The sequence below is a fragment of the Myripristis murdjan genome, chromosome 5 (assembly GCF_902150065.1).
Source record: "Myripristis murdjan chromosome 5, fMyrMur1.1, whole genome shotgun sequence".
NCBI classification, from domain to species: domain Eukaryota; kingdom Metazoa; phylum Chordata; class Actinopteri; order Holocentriformes; family Holocentridae; genus Myripristis; species Myripristis murdjan.
In genome coordinates this window covers 7615830-7633523 of record NC_043984.1, presented here as the reverse complement: position 1 = coordinate 7633523, position 17694 = coordinate 7615830, and the positions used below count along the sequence as shown (strand labels likewise).

Below are 17694 nucleotides of genomic sequence, written 5' to 3'. Positions count from 1 at the left end.
TGTGTGTGTGTGTGTGTGTGTGCGCACGCACGTATGTGTGTGTAAGACTTACCTGGCATGATGACGTCGGGGAAGCCCAGTTTGCGCGTGATAGCCACCCCTCTGCTGAAGATAAGTGGGTTTTCTCGGCGGACCTGCTCCATGTCGCCCCGCAGCAACTGCAGGGAGATGATCAGACCTGTAGGGAAGAATGGACGAAGAGGTGGAAGGAGGAAAGGGATAGACAAGTACACAGAAAAAAAGACTTGTGCCAAGAAGGATTTTGTTTTTGCCAGCAGCCCTTTGGGCTGCTTAAGCCCCTAATGAATAAGAAACTCAGGAAATGCTCAGTCCTTCCATGCCACCCCTCTCACCCCCTTAGGCTGCAATTTCACACCCCGTGGTGCTGATTTACAAGGCTGGCTGGGGAGTTGCTTGCGATGTTAGTGATCTAAGAATTTTTTTTTTTTTCTGAATAGGTCCAAAGGCTACATGTCTAATATAACATGTTGGGAATTCACTGACTTAAATATGGCACGAGAGACTGACAACCGCCTGCAGTAAGACCAATTAAGCTGATTTTCCTAGGCATGTGAAGAGATGAGAAGCGTGTGTCAGCTGCTCCTTGGGACTTGTGCATGTGCATGTGTGTGTGCATATGTATACGCATTGGTCTTTGTAATTAAAGGTGCGATACACAAAACTGCAGAGGGATGACTGATGTGAGTACCATTTAGACTTAACTGACAAAGGAATATGTATGCAATTTATCAGTGAGTAAGTCTGACACTGAAAACCATGTACAGTCAGCCATCAAATTGCATGCTCATTCTATGGTTTTGAGTCTAAAGGATCCTTACTTCAATTGACCCAATGTAATTTTGCATAGCTCATATTTAAAATATATTTCTGGTTGGTGTTCTGGGCTTTATTTACCTTGTTTTTTGCCATCATAATGACAAAGTACTTCAAACACTGTTATCTAATATTCACCAGTCCAATTAAAAACAATTCCACATTCAAATAATGGAAATACATAGTGTAGAGAAGAATTCTCCTGTCATTGGAGCTTAATTGCCTCACTGGTAAATATTTGCTGATACAATAAATTACTTAAACTTTGTCAATAAAAAAAAAAAAAAAATGCAATCAAATGTCCACAGCAGAATTTTTACTTTGAAACTGATATTCTCATCATTTTGGGTGTTAGTATTCTGATGGAGAGTCAGTCCCACAGCTTAAAATTTTGTCCCTTCTGTGGAGAAAAGTTGTTATAGCAAGAAAAGAAAACTTGAATTGTAATTTTAAAGTTATTTTAAGATGAAAATATTGCCCCAAATCTCTACTCACAACCTGGTGTTAATATCCAAATGACACAGAGCACAAGTGTAGACCAGATATTTACCACTGATGCAGTTTAGCCAATATAAAAGTGGGGAATTGGCCTTTTGAGCACTAATACACTGACAGTAAGGTATGCAACAAGCTATACATGTGTCTTATGCTGATCCTATGTCATGCCTCTCTTGTCTCTGTGCTTGTATCAGTGTAGATTAAATAGCTAATGTGATTATGTATACAAAATGAAGTATCTAGGCACTGATTCATGATTTTTAGTGATGTACAAAGCTGGATGGGTTTGTATTCATTCAAAAGCTTCATGTGCACCAATTAAGAAGATGCCTGTGCACAGCAGGCAGTCGAGGTGCCGGTAATGTGGCAAAGGGATAAACTGGTAGAGAGAATCACATACAGTGGAAACATACCGCACACTGGACTTTCCATCCATTGACTTTCAAGGTTTAATTATCCGTAACAGAAAAATTCATTCAAATTAATTTCAAACTTTTTGTGTAATCATTCAAGTTGAATAAATTCAGAGAAAACTCTATTGCTCATCTCTTTAAGCAACAAACTTATCAATCAAACCTCATGTTATCACTGGTGAATGGGCATAAGTTAACAGGACGAAAACCCTCTCTGTGTCCTGGTTATTCAACACGTGTATGCAAATCCAGGTTTGAATCTTATTCTTTACAGTGGAATGAGGTGACAAATCACACACACATACTCCCCATCATACCATAGTTGGTGCTGGGAGCGGTGTATTTGGTGCTGGACTTGCGGATGATGTTCTCATGGATCTGGTACCATTCATTCTCATTGTTACATCTGGAGAAGAGCAAGAAACAGGGCAGAGACAGTAGTTAATGAGAAAGAGACAGGATACAAACTCCACATAAACTTTTAGGAATATGTGCAACCTACAAGCCATATGTTTCATAGCAACATTTTAGAAAAAAAAAAAAAAAAAAAGCAGACGATTGGGCTTTGGGTCATGGCAACGACCATTTGCCTTTCAGTGGAAACAAATTACTTGTATTATGAAGGGCAAGCAAAAAAAGGTCCCTGAAGTCACTGAGCAACACACTGACTCCTTACTAATTCCAGGCATGTTGTCCTGTAGCTGAGCCTGACCCCTGAGAGAGAAAAATTGCTTCTCTGTGGGGATAAATACAGAATCACATTTTTATTATTTCATTTACATGAAATGTGGTTTGAAATATGTTTAAATAGCTTCATTACAGCTTCTTTTTCAAGACTGTTTCTCACAGTGTCAGGAGGTCAGTGTGTCAAGCCCTACCCATTTGGTACTCTCCACAGGTTGAAAGAAATACACCATGGAAACAATGACAGAAGCAAACATGTTAGAAAACATGGCAAACACGGCTGCAAATATTAGTCAATAAGAACTGTGTGTCTTCTGGAGAAAGATGCACATTTGATTCAGGCTAGTGAACACACAGGCTGAAGACAGAGAGACAGCTTTTAGTTCTATCACATACAGTGTGAAATTTCAACAGTTCTAAGCAGCTGCTACAGGCAATTCTCTGCAACACATTCAGATTCTCAAGGACAGAAAACGTGTCTGAGTTCAATACTGAATGCAGTTATAAGAATTTCAATAAAGATCAATAAAGTAAATCTATCTATCTATAACCTACATAACTGCATTAACTATGTTATGAGACAGCTGGTGAAACAAAATTAAATTATTAAATTGTTTAATCACTGCATTCATGATTTTCAGTTGTGCTGCATAATATATAAAGACAAAATTCTTACAAAGAAATTCAATTCAATTTGTACTAATTGCAAGGTGAATTGATGTAGGACAAAAGATGCAGGACATCTTTTTGTTCGAAACCTCCAAAACAAAGATCCATATTTCTGTATGGATACCAAATGATCCATATTTGGTATACAAAGGCAATATGAAATCTGGATGAGACAGGGCAAAAAATATAAAGTGTAAAAAGTCCCTGTCTAGATCAAGCCCCTTATTTTGATTTAACAAATTATGTAGGACTGGGTACAGTCTACAACACACGCTTGAAGCATGAACCAGCCTTAAGAGTTCAGCTGAGGCCTTAAGAAGCCTCAGCTGAACTCTCAGGCAGCCTACATATGTATGTATGTATACACACACGCGCGCACACACACACACACACACACACACACACACACACACACACACACACACACACACACACACAGAGTCACAGTTACATCATGGTGAGACTGTGAGCACTACAAGGCTCCTGCAGGCAAGTCTTCAGAAGTTTCAGCCAAGGGGGATTCCCTTATGTCTGTGCCTGCATGTGTGTATGTGTGTGTGCCTGGATGTGTGTGTAAGCGTGTGTGGAGGCACTTACGTGTAGACTTTAAGGACAAAGTCTTTCTCCTCCTTGAGCTCTGAGATGGTCTGCAGCACATCGCTCATGGCCAGGACTGCACAGCCGTACGGTCTGCGGTACTGAACGTGCGGAGGACCCTTCTTACTGTCGTTTAGGAGCATGCGACCTTAAAGCACACATAAAAATAAAATCAGGAAAAGGACAGGGAATTACTAGATGAGAGAAAGCTGTAAAGTTATGGATGGTGGTTGCTCTAAGTGTATGATATTCTGTATCATCAGAGATATGTCTGACGATCGGTCAAAAATAAATTTCTATTATTTTATTTATTTTCAGGGCTCCCATTTTATGGGGAATATAAAATTCCCTGGATTTTCCATGACTCTCCAGGACTACAATATTGAATTTCCATGACCTACACAAACATAACATGAAATTTTTGTGCTTGACCAAATTTCTAAGCACATTTTTCAAAAATTGTAAGCAAGTTTATCATTCAGCTTTATTCTGCAGGGGAAGTGAACACAATGTGAAAATGGAATTTAAACATTCTATTTAGGGAATAACTATGTATTGATTTTTTTTTTTTTTTTTTTTAAACGTTAAAGATGAGACTGACAAAATTACATGCTACTCCTCAATTTTCCCAGCTCTCCCTGTATGAAATTGACTTTTTAAAATTCGATAACTTTTTTTCCCCTATTTTTTATCTCCTGTTTGTCTTTTTCTTTAGACATTGCTCCCACTTTGATACAGTAAGGCTTATTGAATACTATAGATCACTCATGTGTTAGTTACTACAGTCTTACCGGTTCTGATGACTTGGGAGATGATGTACAGATCTCTCTTCATGTCCTTGTTGCTCAGGTCCTGCAGAGTTAAAGGGAAAGAGAAGCCCTGGGTTGCTAAAGAAATCATATTCAAATACAGCGTTGATGTTATTTCTGCTCTTTTAAATGAAATATACAGCACAGCAACAGAAGACATGGTAGAATAAAACAAGAGGGGATGATGCACAGCAAATGTCAGCATTCAGATTCAACCCACCATCCAAACTCCACAAATTTCAGGCTAAAATCAAAGTTTTTATTCTTTTTTTTAACAGTTTATCCAGCAATACCTGAGTGAAAGTAACTGATGACTGACTGTTATTGCAACTGTCATTTCTAACAACGTCTGTCTATGGAGCTACACTGAACCATATTACAGTGACAAAAGCCATATCCTCACTTGGCCTGGTTCTACAAGGGAGCATTAGGGGGCATTGCATCCTTACTTTTATACTCTCTCTCTGTTTTTCATCCTCCTCCAATATACTTTTTCTGTGCCACACTCTGCTCCTAACCTGACTAACTGTATGCACTGTAAGTACTTCCTTTTCATGTGTGTGTGTAAGTTACCGTGAAGAGAGCGCACAGCCTGTCCACCTTCTCTGGGTTCTTTGGGCCTCCATTCTTGTTCAGTCTCACCATGAATTTCTCACTAAAAACAGAAAAACAACAACAACAACAACAACAAAAAATCATGATCAGACTCCATACAGAGTGGCAGGGGCTTTCACTTCTGCGATATGTTATATTTCCACAGGGTGGCCAAATGGTGAGAGACACTCGCTCAAGGAGACAGGACACATTAGCTGGTGTAGCGATCAAACTCATGACCTTTTCATTTCAGAGCAGTCTGTCTAACCAACCCCGTTGCTCTCACTGTGTCTCCTCAGGGATTTTACAAAGGAGACAAAATCCCCTAAGATTTCCCCCCAATGTCTCCTCTTTCCTCCCCAAGGAGCACAAACAGTACACACACTATAAAAACAACAACAACAACTAGCGATTCTCCACCTTTCTTGCTTCAGGGATTAGAAAAATATTGTGTGTTGGTCTTAGGGATAGATTCTTTTCTTTTAGCCTTCATTTCACCAAGCACACAAGTTGTTCTTTCACAAACATCATCCATCTAAGATTTAGTACCTCGTCCAAGCCCCTCCCCACTTCATGCATGCTTGTGTGTGTGGCACCAATACTGATGTAATGGGGGAACAGGAATTGGCTAGCTGGCTTCCTTTTCTATAGCTATGGTAAACAGCTAAATTACTGTAGCTAAGGTAGGCTACATGGAGTTTTTTTTTGGCGAGGGAAAGCAAGCGTGCATAGAAGTAGAGCATGTGTGTGTGCACAAAACGTGACTGGACCAAGGTAGTGACTCTTCCTTGAGGTAATTAGCTGTTTTTAGTTTCAAGGAGACAGATTTTAACAAATTAGATTCCAGACCCAAGAGCACCCTGGAAGACCAGAATTTATTCTAAGTGAATCTAGTTTGGCTTGTATAATGGTGATTTGTCAAACTTATGAAGAGTTTAACAGTAAATCACTCACTCACTGTCCACAAAGAGGCTTAAGCACAAAGATGGACCACACAGGTCTGTGACTCAAGTTTGCCAAGCAACAGCCACAGAGCTGGAGACAGATTAGACATAACTTGATCCACAAACTCTGGCATGAAATTCACTGAGAGAGCAGGGGATTTTTTTCCCCATTGTTGAGTATTTTCAAATTCTTGCTTGTTTCTCAGGATTTCTCTTGCGCAGAGCTGTCAGGATAGCTCTGTGCAAGGGACAGAGAGGAGGGAGCAGATTTTGCCTCCAAAGTTGCCTACCCTAGCTTAATAACATCCAGACACTGGCATTCTGCTAATGAGTATATTTCTTCTCTAACCAAAAATGTTACGTTTTACTGGAAATACATTTTTTAAAAACATTTTTCATACATTTTTCCTAACACTAATAAATAATTTTGATGAAGATCATGGCTTCGCAGTGCAAATGATTATTGGGTAACTGTAGTAACTTCCACTACCGACAAGTTGAGAGTGCTGAGAGAGCAGGTAATGTCAGTATCAACTGCTCAAATGCTAAGCTATCTTATGCTAGAAATTTCCTTTTTTTTCATTGCAGCTTAACTTGTCCTAAATCACATCGACGACGACGACGACAACAACAACAACAACAACAACAACAACAACAACAACAACAACAACAACAACAACAACAACAACAACAACAACAAAAAAGCCTTCCATGCTAGATCCAAAAATATTAAGCAAAGTAGTCAGTGTTGGACCTTCTGGCAAGGTGATTGAACTGGAAGCTTCAGATCACTTCAGTAGTCTAATAGTGCATTTTGCCACAGGTTAACACACAGGTGCACACACTGGGATAAAGCCTTTTAAAAATAGGCTTAGAGTTTGATTTAATTTAGAGTACAACACTGACTAATTTAGTTGTGGCATAAAATCTCACTGTATACAGGGAATGCCTTCATTCCATCAGTACTTGATATTAGAGGAATATTTCTGTAAGTAAACAATGACTTTCCTTTATGAAGTACTGTAATTTCCAATTTGTCATATAAATTGTCACAGTGGATGGCACTTTTGTTCAGTTTTATCTTTGTGAAATGGCAAAATCTCTTATCACATATATTATCTTAGTCAGCATAGCTGCATGGGCTATGAGAACAAATCTCTAGTTATTGCTTAAGTTTACAGTCATCACTGTAAACAACAGCAGTAAGGACAGACTAATCCCAACAATACACAATATTTTTAAAGTAAACAATTCACACTAATCCCCTGGAGATGCATATGCCCAAACAAGCAAACAAAACCAAAGGAGTATAAATATATATTTATTATATTTACTTTATGCATGTATTTTTCCCCAAACCATGGGAGAGTGTCTGTGTAGGTGGGTGTAGGGGAGGGAGATGGAGAGGAGGGTTGCTGAGAAAGAGAGTTATAGTTGCAGTTTTGTTATTTATTGTTGCCGCTTGTTTTTCTTCAGCCACAGAGTGAGTCACAGAAAGAGAGAGGGAGTGAGTGTGTGTGTGTGTGAGTGAGAGAGAGAGGGAGAGAGTGAGAGAGAGGACACTGTGTGACTAAAATAAGAACACACACAAATACACTGCAGATATATGAACACACATGCATGCACACCCCCTAACACACACACACACACACACACACACACACACACACACACACACACACACACACACACACACACACACACACAGAGTCTGTCAAAGTTGTTTTTTATCTATCACTAAGGTGTGCAGTGCTGATAACTGTATGCAAACCTTTGACCCACACAAATTTCAGGTACACAAATGCATGGATGCATATGCACAGTAGAGTACATATGTCTCTCACACACGCACACACACACACACACACACACATACACACACACATGCACGCGCACACACACATCTAGAAGCACAGCTGAATCATTTATTTATGCCTACATCAACATGAAGCAGGGGATGTCAACAATGCAGATGCAGTAAGACATTCTCCGGGACCTGCCCAATATAAATGTGATGGCAGTGCTCATACACACAAATGCACACGCACACACACACACACACACACACACACACACACACACACACACACACACACACACACACACACACACACACACACACACACTCACTCACACACTCTCTCTCTCGTCACACACAGACTCTGGCATGCATTGATGCACACATCTACATGGGCAAAAGGACACACACCTCACACAGATGGATGTACACGTAGATGCAGTCACATGCACACACAGCATTCACATAGATGAACAAACCCGCAAAAAGACACACACACGCACACACACACCCAAATGTAATATCCCCTCCAAGCTAGTGCCTGGTGAAGTTAACAATGACAGAAAGCAATGGTTTTATTTCCACATTGTTAGTAAAATACTCCATTAATATCAATTTGGCCATTATGGTCATCAGTGGCTAAAGACATTAACACAGACACACACACAGACACACACAAACACACTTTCTGGAAATGCATATGAGGCAATCATTTCCACACCATTGCCATTCATCCCGAAATGTACCGCATCTGCAGGGAGGCTCAGCCGAGATGAAAGTCAAGAAAAACAGTGTGTGTATGTGTTCAGTGTGATGATGCACAACATTGCATACAGCACATGCTCTTTCACAGAACATCATGTCACACATTCATCGAGTTAACAGAATTCACACATGGTAGCAGCTCAGCACACCTGCAGTTTTCTACTATCAGTCACTGAGCAGCTGCACTGGAGCAGCTGGGGGTGAGGTGTTTTTCCTCAAGGCCATCTCAGTGCTAGTTGGTAAGAGAGGAGAGAATGTTTCACCCTCACTTTACAGGCCAGGACATTCCAGCTGATATGAGGATTCAAACTAGCAACTTTCCCATCACAACCTTGTTTCCCTAGTAGGACACCTTTGATGTATTCTTTCATAATTCTGTCAAACCCAGCCCCGGTGGAGTGGTTTTGATTCAACACCTTGATGCCACTTTGAACTTTGGTAGAATGCTGGGTTGTATAGCTTCCTTGGTATCGTGTGAGCCCACGTGGTGGTGAAATATCCTCATTAGTTGCTCTTTGCTCCTCTGTGCTGCTAATCCATAATACTGTATTTCTGTCTCCCCTTGCACTTCTATAGTGTAGCAAAACAGCCCCCAAAATAACATTTTTCGCACATAAACAAATGCAAACAAAGCAAATTATGCCAATATAAAACAGACAAGTCCCGGTATCCTTTTTTTCTGTTTCTTTTTTTAATGTAAAATACTATCAGTTTGCTTTTTGCTGGCATAGTTACTGAGTATGTTTCCAACTGATGCTACCTGCTGGATCTACTTTCTGATTCAAATAAGAAAATAACAAAAAAAGAGCAGTTTAATTTCCTCAAAAATGGTAATTGGGATTTGCTGTTTTTTATGCTGAGACAATCTGCTTTGTTCATAATTCTTTATGTGCTGAAAGTGTTGTTTTTGGAGCTGTTTTACTGCAACACTGAAGTGAACGGAGGGCCAGAAATACAGTGTTGTGCATTAGCAGCCTACCACATAGTGGTGGATATTTCACCACCACTATGTGGTCTCAAATCACACCCAGGTAAGTATACAACCCAACACTACCAAAGTTCAAATTTGCCTTAAGGTTCTGAGTTCATCCAGAGCAACTTAAAATCAGTGAAATTAATTTAATTTCAGTGCTTGCCATCATTACAACAGCCAATAGCAAGAAGTGCAAGGGTCATAGTCATAATGCCATGGCAATATTTCTGTCATTAGACCTGTGTTGAAAAGATCTAGGGAAAATTACATGGAGGGAAGCAAATCTGGGTGGCACAACCCCTCCAGTCATTTCACCTGCACCTGCACCACCAAGAAAAAATATTACAACAACTGCACCGGCACCGTACGAGTCCAAAACTTTCCAGGCTACAGCAGCGCACTGACATAGATTGTGTAACAAAGCGAAGAGTTGCCACTCCGCTCTATTTTCACTGGCTAAAAGCAGCACACTGGCTTAGCTTGTCTATTCAAGTCAAGTCAAGTCAAGTCATGTTTATTTCTATAGCACATTTACAACAGCTTAGTTGAACCAAAGTGCTTCACAGTAAAATAAATGCACACTAAAAAAAAAAAAAAACAGGTATACAGGCACGGGTAAGTGCTTCACAGTAAAAACAAATGCGTAGGCATAGGTAAAACAGCAAAAACAAACAAAAGACAATTACTCTAGTAAAAGTGCAATTTGCAAAAAGTGCATTGAGAGAACCGGAATAAAATACAAGAAACAGTCAAGGGAATAACCTTGGGGAAGATCTAGTCGCAAGCAAATGCGAGAGAGAGAAGAGGTGGGTTTTGAGCAGGGATTTAAACATTTCCAGGCTCTGGGCTGCTCTGATGTGGATGGGGAGGCAGTTCCAGAGCCTGGGGGCTGCAACCTAGAACGCCCTATCCCCTCGGGTCTTTTGTCGGGACCTAGGTACTGCCAAGAGCAGTTGGTCAGCTGACCGCAGGGCACTGGAGGGAGTGTGGAGATGGAGGAGCTCGGACAGATAAGAGGGCGCCAGTCCATGAATGCATTTGTAGGCCGTGAGCAGTACCTTGAAGTCAAAACGGTAACGGATCGGGAGCCAATGAAGTGAGGATAAAACTGGGTGATGTGATCATGTTTCTTAGTGCGGGTGAGAAGCCGGGCAGCTGAGTTTTGAACTAGCTGTAGGCAGCGGAGCTGTGACAGATCGACACCAGTATATAGGGCATTGCAGTAATCCAGCCGTGTTGTGATGAAGGCATGGATTACCCTCTCCAAGTCGCTCTGGGACAGGTAGGCCTTGGTCTTTCCTAGGGTATGGAGCTGGAAGAAGCTGTTTTTTACCACTGCACTGACCTGCTTCTCAAATTTGAAGCCACTGTCAAAAATCATGCCAAGATTTCTGACGGAGGGCCGGATGTTGCCGGCAAGGGGGCCGAAGGTGTCGGTGGAGAGGACTGGAGAGGTTTTGCCGAAGACGATGATCTCGGTCTTGTCATTAAGGTTTAGGAAGCTTGCACCCATCCACTCCCTGATATCAGCTAGACAATCAAGGAGTGGCTGAAGTGCAAGCCTTCCCTCAGCCCTGAGAGGTAGATATAGCTGGATGTCGTCTGCAAAGCAATGGAAGGAGATATTGTGTTTGGCTAGGATTTCCCCGAGGGGTAACAAGTACAGCAGGAAGAGGAGTGGACCGAGGATAGAGCCTTGAGGGACCCCGCAGGGAAGTGGGGCTACGGTAGAAAAAAACTCTCCTAGCTGGACAGAGAAGCTCCGGTCGGTCAGGTAGGACTGGAACCAACTGAGGGCTACACCTGAGATGCCAGCATACTGCTCCAGCCGAGACAACAGGATCCTGTGATCCACTGTGTCAAAGGCAGCTGTGAGATCTAAGAGCACCAGGATCACAGGATTACTTGAATCAGCAGCTATGAGCAGGTCGTTTTGCACCCTCAGGAGAGCAGTCTCAGTGCTGTGAGATGTTTTAAAGCCAGACTGGAACTTCTCGTGGATTTTGTTGGAGGTTAGGGAAGACTGTAGCTGGACATACACTACTCGCTCAATTCAGAGAAGCGGTATCACTTTGGCTTATTTTTTTTTTACTTATCTATGTTACTACATGCATACTACTGTTCATTCATTGGTAGTTGAATAGTTAGGTCTGTTTGATAAGTAATTTACATTTTTAAAACAAATAATAATTTCACATATTGTTAAATTATTTGAGTCGTGCTTACTGGTAAACATCTACCCCTGCAAGATAATTTATTATGTTCTACAACTCATAAACATACACTAACACTACATACCAAGTGTTTGAGCAACAAATCTCCTCTGGGCTACAAAAGGTGGTCCTAGCCATTTTTACCAGTCTTACAGCCATTTTAATTATCAATACGTAAATTAATTAGTTGTCAAATGACACAATATAATACAAGTATTAATGTGTTGCAAACCTAGACAGGAATGTAATTCAGTAACAGCTCAAAATGCTTTTCAATAAAACTAACCAAATCAATATCGGATCGAATTGGATTGGCAATATCGGATCGAATCGGATCGAATCGTGATAATCGATTCTGAATTTTGTGAATCAGAATCGAATCGATTCTTGAAATTTGAATCAATTCCCAGCACTATCTGTCATCACAAAATAATCATGTACGCAAGAAAATCTCATCAAAGAGATAAATGATGACAGAATAGTAGAAAAGGGAATATGATTCAGTGGGGAGAGGCAGATGTGACGTATGTCTAAGAGATGAGTTTTCAGCCAGTAGTGAGAGATGGACAGTCACTCTGCTGTTCTGACTAAAGTGGGAAGGTCACATTTGGAGGCCAGGATGGAAAGGAGTCATCGTGAAGCAAAAGGCTCTTAAGGCTGTTAAGGGATGATACAGTTAAACAACAAACGAATATTAGTTTTCCTCTAGATACATTGTGCCAGCCGTGAGCATATTGGATAAATTGGTGTTAAAACTAGTGACTGACCTTACTGCTGACATACACTTACCACGGCCTAACATTACATCCTAAACCAAATATCACACCCACTCCAACAAACAATATGTCAAACCTATGCGAAGCAATCTCATATTATAACTTAAAGGCAAATAATGCATTTGAAATGAATCCTCTACTAGCCAGCAAAATGCTCCCACACAGCAGTTTCAATGGCAGGGAAATATGAAATGGAGAAAGAAATGTCTCAGTGTACTTCAAGGGGATAAAAAGCCATAGTAGGAGGAGTGAGTTATGGAGAATCAGCTAACCTGTAAAGGTTACAACAACAGACACGTCAGACATCTGTAGTTCTACAAAGACCTAATGAAATCCAGCAGTCCCTTATCTACATCAGAGACTAACAAGCTGGTCCCTGATGCTCTTTACTGTGTGCCTGTACTCTGTAGGGAGTGTGTTGAGAAGGAGAAGGAAGACATGAGGAGAAATATGAGGAGGGTTTTGGCTCCCTCACAAACTCCCTGAAGAGAGGCACAAAGCACTTTTAGGACAGAAGAGGAGAGAGGTAAGAGAGACAGATCACCATCTACATTACATAACTAAGCCTCAGTCCACCTCTCTCCCACTCCAGAGGGATCATACAGCCTGCTGGTCCTACTGTTGTGTAGGATACTGTGAGAAGATAACACATACAGACTCACACACAAATTATTTCTTTATCTTTCCACATGTGCTGTTTTACATGGAAGTTTTATCATTTTGACACAGTAATATTGCCATCTGCTCTCAAGTAGCTTCTAATGTAGAAACAAAAACATTTTTGTGGGTTATTTAACAGTGTCACATCTATATTCTGTATCTGCTGGTTGCAGTGCTTCACTGAAGCTCTATGTCACTTATTTTGGGTAAAATATTCAAAGCTAAGATGTCATGATTTTATGGCTGCAGCATTACATCAACCAGAATATATCTGTCTTGTCCATCATTTTATACACAATTCCGTGGAAATCAGCAGGATTTGGGGTCTTTGGAAACCTTGGGATCTCCACTAGTATTTAAAATAAAGCTCTGTGGGACTGTGGAAAGCTTGGCCATGCAGCATGCATTTGTAATCACAAACTCACTGATGAGACCAGCAAAGCCAAACAGGTTGAACTGCAGCTTTGTCTCCGCTAGTGTATTTAGTAATTCTGTTATCACAGGTCATGAGAATCACACCATCCAAATGATTTGTAATTTCAAAAACAAAGAATGGTCACTTTTGAATCACTTTTGCTTAGGGGTAACAAAATACAGAATGGTAAAACTGCTTTTTTCAGTTAGTAGTAAGGGCACTGGCTTTATAATATTAACTACCTCCTCTTTCACTCCTTGCCTTTTTCACTGGTAAGTGTAACGTTACTCAGCACAAAAAACGGTGGTTCTTTGTCTCCTCCAAATGAGGTTTAACTCAATGAGATTATTTCTACCTCCAAAGCAGCTTTGTCTACTAGAAGTATGCATATAACTAAAACGCTGGTTTATACCACACACTGACACACACACACACCTCTCTTTTAGTATTTGTTCCTCACAAGCCTCCATATTTCTCCTCTCCTCCTCTCTCCTCTATTATAGCCCCCTGACATCCGAGCGTCTCAGAGGAGCCGGTCTTGTCATTAAACTCTAATGCTGAGTCAGACCTAACCTTGGACCTAATGCTGACAACAAGCAGCCAAGGTCAACCACGCTTGTGCTGTGTGTGAATGTGTGTGTGTGCAGTGAGAGGAGACAACTCTGGCTGCTTTACACTGGGGAGACAGAAAGTGAGAGAAAAAGAAGAACTGAAAAAGAGGTTGAAGGAGTGAGGAAAGAAGAATGTGTCAAAACATTCTCTTCTGTCCCCTGTAGAGACTCAATCCTCTCTCCCTTTCTCTCTCTCTCTCTCTCTCTCTCTCACGCCTAGTGCCCTCAGATTTGGCCAATATCGACCTCAACACTGCCATTAGAAATTCTTAATTTCTTTTTAGAATTGTTAGCTTCAGCAATGCATAACTGATAGGTCTTCATTATGGAAAAGGGGGGGAGGAGGGGGGGGGGTCTATGAATTATTCACAGCAGCTCTGTGTGGCTATTTGCCTCCATTTGTTTTGCATTACGAAGGCAATGGATCAAGTATGAGACATACAAAGAGAGAGAGCAACGGGGTGCAAAACTGAGAAACAATAAAATGCTTTGGTGGTTTGTTTTAAAGTGTTTCTTGGTTTTACCACACACACACACGCGCACTAACAGTCTCTCTCTCTTTTGTCACACACGGGCTCTAGCATGCATTGATGCACACATTTACATGGGCAAAAGGACACAAACCTACACAGATGGATGTACATATACTTAACTTATAACATGATGAATATGTGCTATTGCATAAAAATATTTTCCATCCAACTAATTCATCATCCCAATATAGTTTGAATGTATGTTGGTTTTGTAATTACATGCTATATGCTGGTTTTGTAAAGTCTATGAACTGTCTCAAATATATAGAGCACCGACATGTGTTTGTGTGTCGGTGTCAGTAGTCTTTGTGAATATTCAGCTGGCCATTTTGTAATTCAATTGATGCTCTTAGGCAGAGAAACAATGGAACACTGGCAAGCGCACAGTAATGCCCCTTTTCCACTAGTACCTACTCAGCTCGACTCAGCTCGACTCGGCTCGACTCTACTCGGTTTAAGAGCTTTTCCATTAGGTCGTAGTACCTGCTAGCAGGTCCCATTTTAGCACCTACTCAGCCGGGGTTCCAAGCGAGCTGAGTCGAGCTGAGTCGAGCTGAAAATGTGATGTAAACGCCGTGCAGGCAACTGATTGGACAGGGAGTGACGAGAGCGACTCCTGCACGAAAACAAAACCCGATATTTAAAAAAAAAAAAAAAAACGGCAACAGCGGGCGTGCGCATTGATCGTCAGTGAAGTTGTCAAAGTCGGAAAGTGGCAAGCAAACCGCGACCGCGGTCAAATAAAGACGTGGAGACTTTTCTGAGCTTGGTGGCGGCCCAAAGAATCCAGAGGGAGCTGGACGGTGCGCCGGCGACTCCACCCACGGCGAGGTGCTACTCAACTGTAATGGAAAACCACCTAAACCGTGTCGAGGCGAGTAGAGTCGAGCCGAGTCGAGCTGAGTCGAGCCGAGTAGATACTAATGGAAAAGGGCCATAAGTGTGCTTTGGACAGCACCATGGAGGTTCAGTACCATGGACAGTGCCCCTCTCCCTACTTCACTGCCCTGCTGTGTTAAGAGGTGGAGAAATAACAACTGTGGAGAATCAGCAATCGGGAACTCCCTCTGCTTAAACACTGCCAATGAACTCAGGCCACATCTATGTAGATAAAAATATTTTTAGAAACACAACTTTATTTGACTTTATTGAACGTAAAAGAATACAAAAATGTATCCACTGTATAATCATGTGCAGAGAAGCTGAGGTGAGTGACTGCAGTGTTTTGTTGACATTGCTGACTTACAAATACATGTGCGTATATGGTACAGTAATGTCCAAATAACGTGCAGAAAACAAAGACAGATGAAAAAAATAAGGGTTAGTCATTTATATGGACAGATGAAGAGGTCCAGCTCCTACTGAAAGTTACAAATGAATACAGATTGTTGAAAAAAAAATGGAGACATCAAAAGTGCTGGAAGCGACATCAGCAAACAGGAGTAGGAAGGTGTGTACATTTGGTTTCAGAGGAAAATGTCTCCAATCACACTGCTATTTACATGTTTTGATACTCCCTTTTAAATAAACTATTTCTAGAGATAGAGTGTGTCGCCAGTGACTCCTGGATTATCTATGTATTAATGCAATATTACAATAAACATTGTTCTTCTGATCTGCCTCGCTTCCCTAGGCAGAGCATTTTTTGTAGTAATGCTAGCATAATGTTTCTCTTGTAGCACAAGATAAAGAGCACAAATCTCTACACAACCTTGAGTGTTCCACTTCTGCTCTCCTAACTCTGTTAGCAGAACTGATCTGTTTGCTAACTCACCTCGTAACCATGGTGACCCTTAGTGATATCCTCCAGTAGACGTTCTCAGAGAAGAAAATCATTACAGTCAGGATATCTGGAGGAATTCAGTTGTTTTGCTGGTTAGCTCAGTGGCTTGGTGTGAGTAGCCTACATGCTATCTAGTTGGTCCAAGCAACTCTCACAGGGCTCGAAGAGAAATGTATTTTGTGTTTGAAACCACTGAAACATTAATGAGTCCAGATTTATCTTCACATCAGCCAGGCTAATTCAGGAGCAATTCTGCTTCTGAAACATAACCGCTCTCCAGTTATGGTCGATTGTGTCCTCTCCTTCCACCCAATCAGTGCTGGTATAGGCTCCAGCACCACCCAACCCTAATTAGGTTAAGCGGCTTGGAAAAAGAATGAATGAATGTGGACAGCAGGCCAAAAAAAGAAAAAGTTGTCTTTTAAAAAAAATGTCACTGTCAGTGAGAGGTGGTTGTGAGTGGGATTAGCAAACCAGTTCTCCCCAATAGAGAAACAAATGTCAGGCAACTAGATGCCTAGATGCTGTTTTGGGATTGTGGTTTCCAGAGAGGATTATATGCTGTCCTGAAGCTGTGCTTGATAGACTTTTTACTTCTTGAGTGGACACCCCTGGAAACTAAGTTGCTGGTGGGTAGATTGACAGTTGTTTGGAGAGCAGACTTAAAGCCAGGAAACTGCCCTCCTATCTCTCTATTTCTCATTCCCTGTCTCCCCAGGTCAACCATTCCCAATGAACTGCAACCTCTGGTCCCAGAGGAACCCTACCTCAGCCCTTGAACCCTGTTGCTCAGTGTCTTTTCACCAGTATTTGAGTGCCTCTCTAGAGCCAAGTGCCTACCTGATCGTCTTTCCCTCTCTGAGGTCGTACAGAGAGAAGAATATGTCAGTGTCTTCTCCTATGGTGTTGTAGGTGAAACTCTTCAAGTTGACGAGTAGGTGGTGCGGTACTGGGACTCTACACGGCTCCCCGTGACGCTGCCGCAAACTGTCACCCTGGAAACACATGACAAAAACAGGCGATGGGAAAATAGATGACTTAAAATACATCTCACACCCTCTTCATGGTGCTAAGTCTAGAATCTTAATGTTACCGTTTTCTCATAAACAAAAGATGTTTTTAAAG

The 17694-nt window shown here is 41.3% G+C and overlaps 1 protein-coding gene across 2 annotated transcripts in view; it reads right to left on the bottom strand.

Annotated features, from left to right (window-relative positions):
- The window catches only part of LOC115359046 (dedicator of cytokinesis protein 3-like), a 260901-nt gene that overhangs the window by 67240 nt on the left and 175967 nt on the right, over window positions 1-17694 (bottom strand). For both annotated transcript variants that reach the window (XM_030051275.1, XM_030051277.1), the window contains exons 9-14: window positions 17410-17564; window positions 5078-5159; window positions 4487-4547; window positions 3696-3843; window positions 2063-2151; window positions 53-178 (exon numbers count right to left, since the gene is read on the bottom strand). In XM_030051275.1, coding sequence (XP_029907135.1) covers window positions 53-178; window positions 2063-2151; window positions 3696-3843; window positions 4487-4547; window positions 5078-5159; window positions 17410-17564 — 661 coding nt within the window. The remainder of the gene's footprint in view (window positions 1-52; window positions 179-2062; window positions 2152-3695; window positions 3844-4486; window positions 4548-5077; window positions 5160-17409; window positions 17565-17694) is intronic.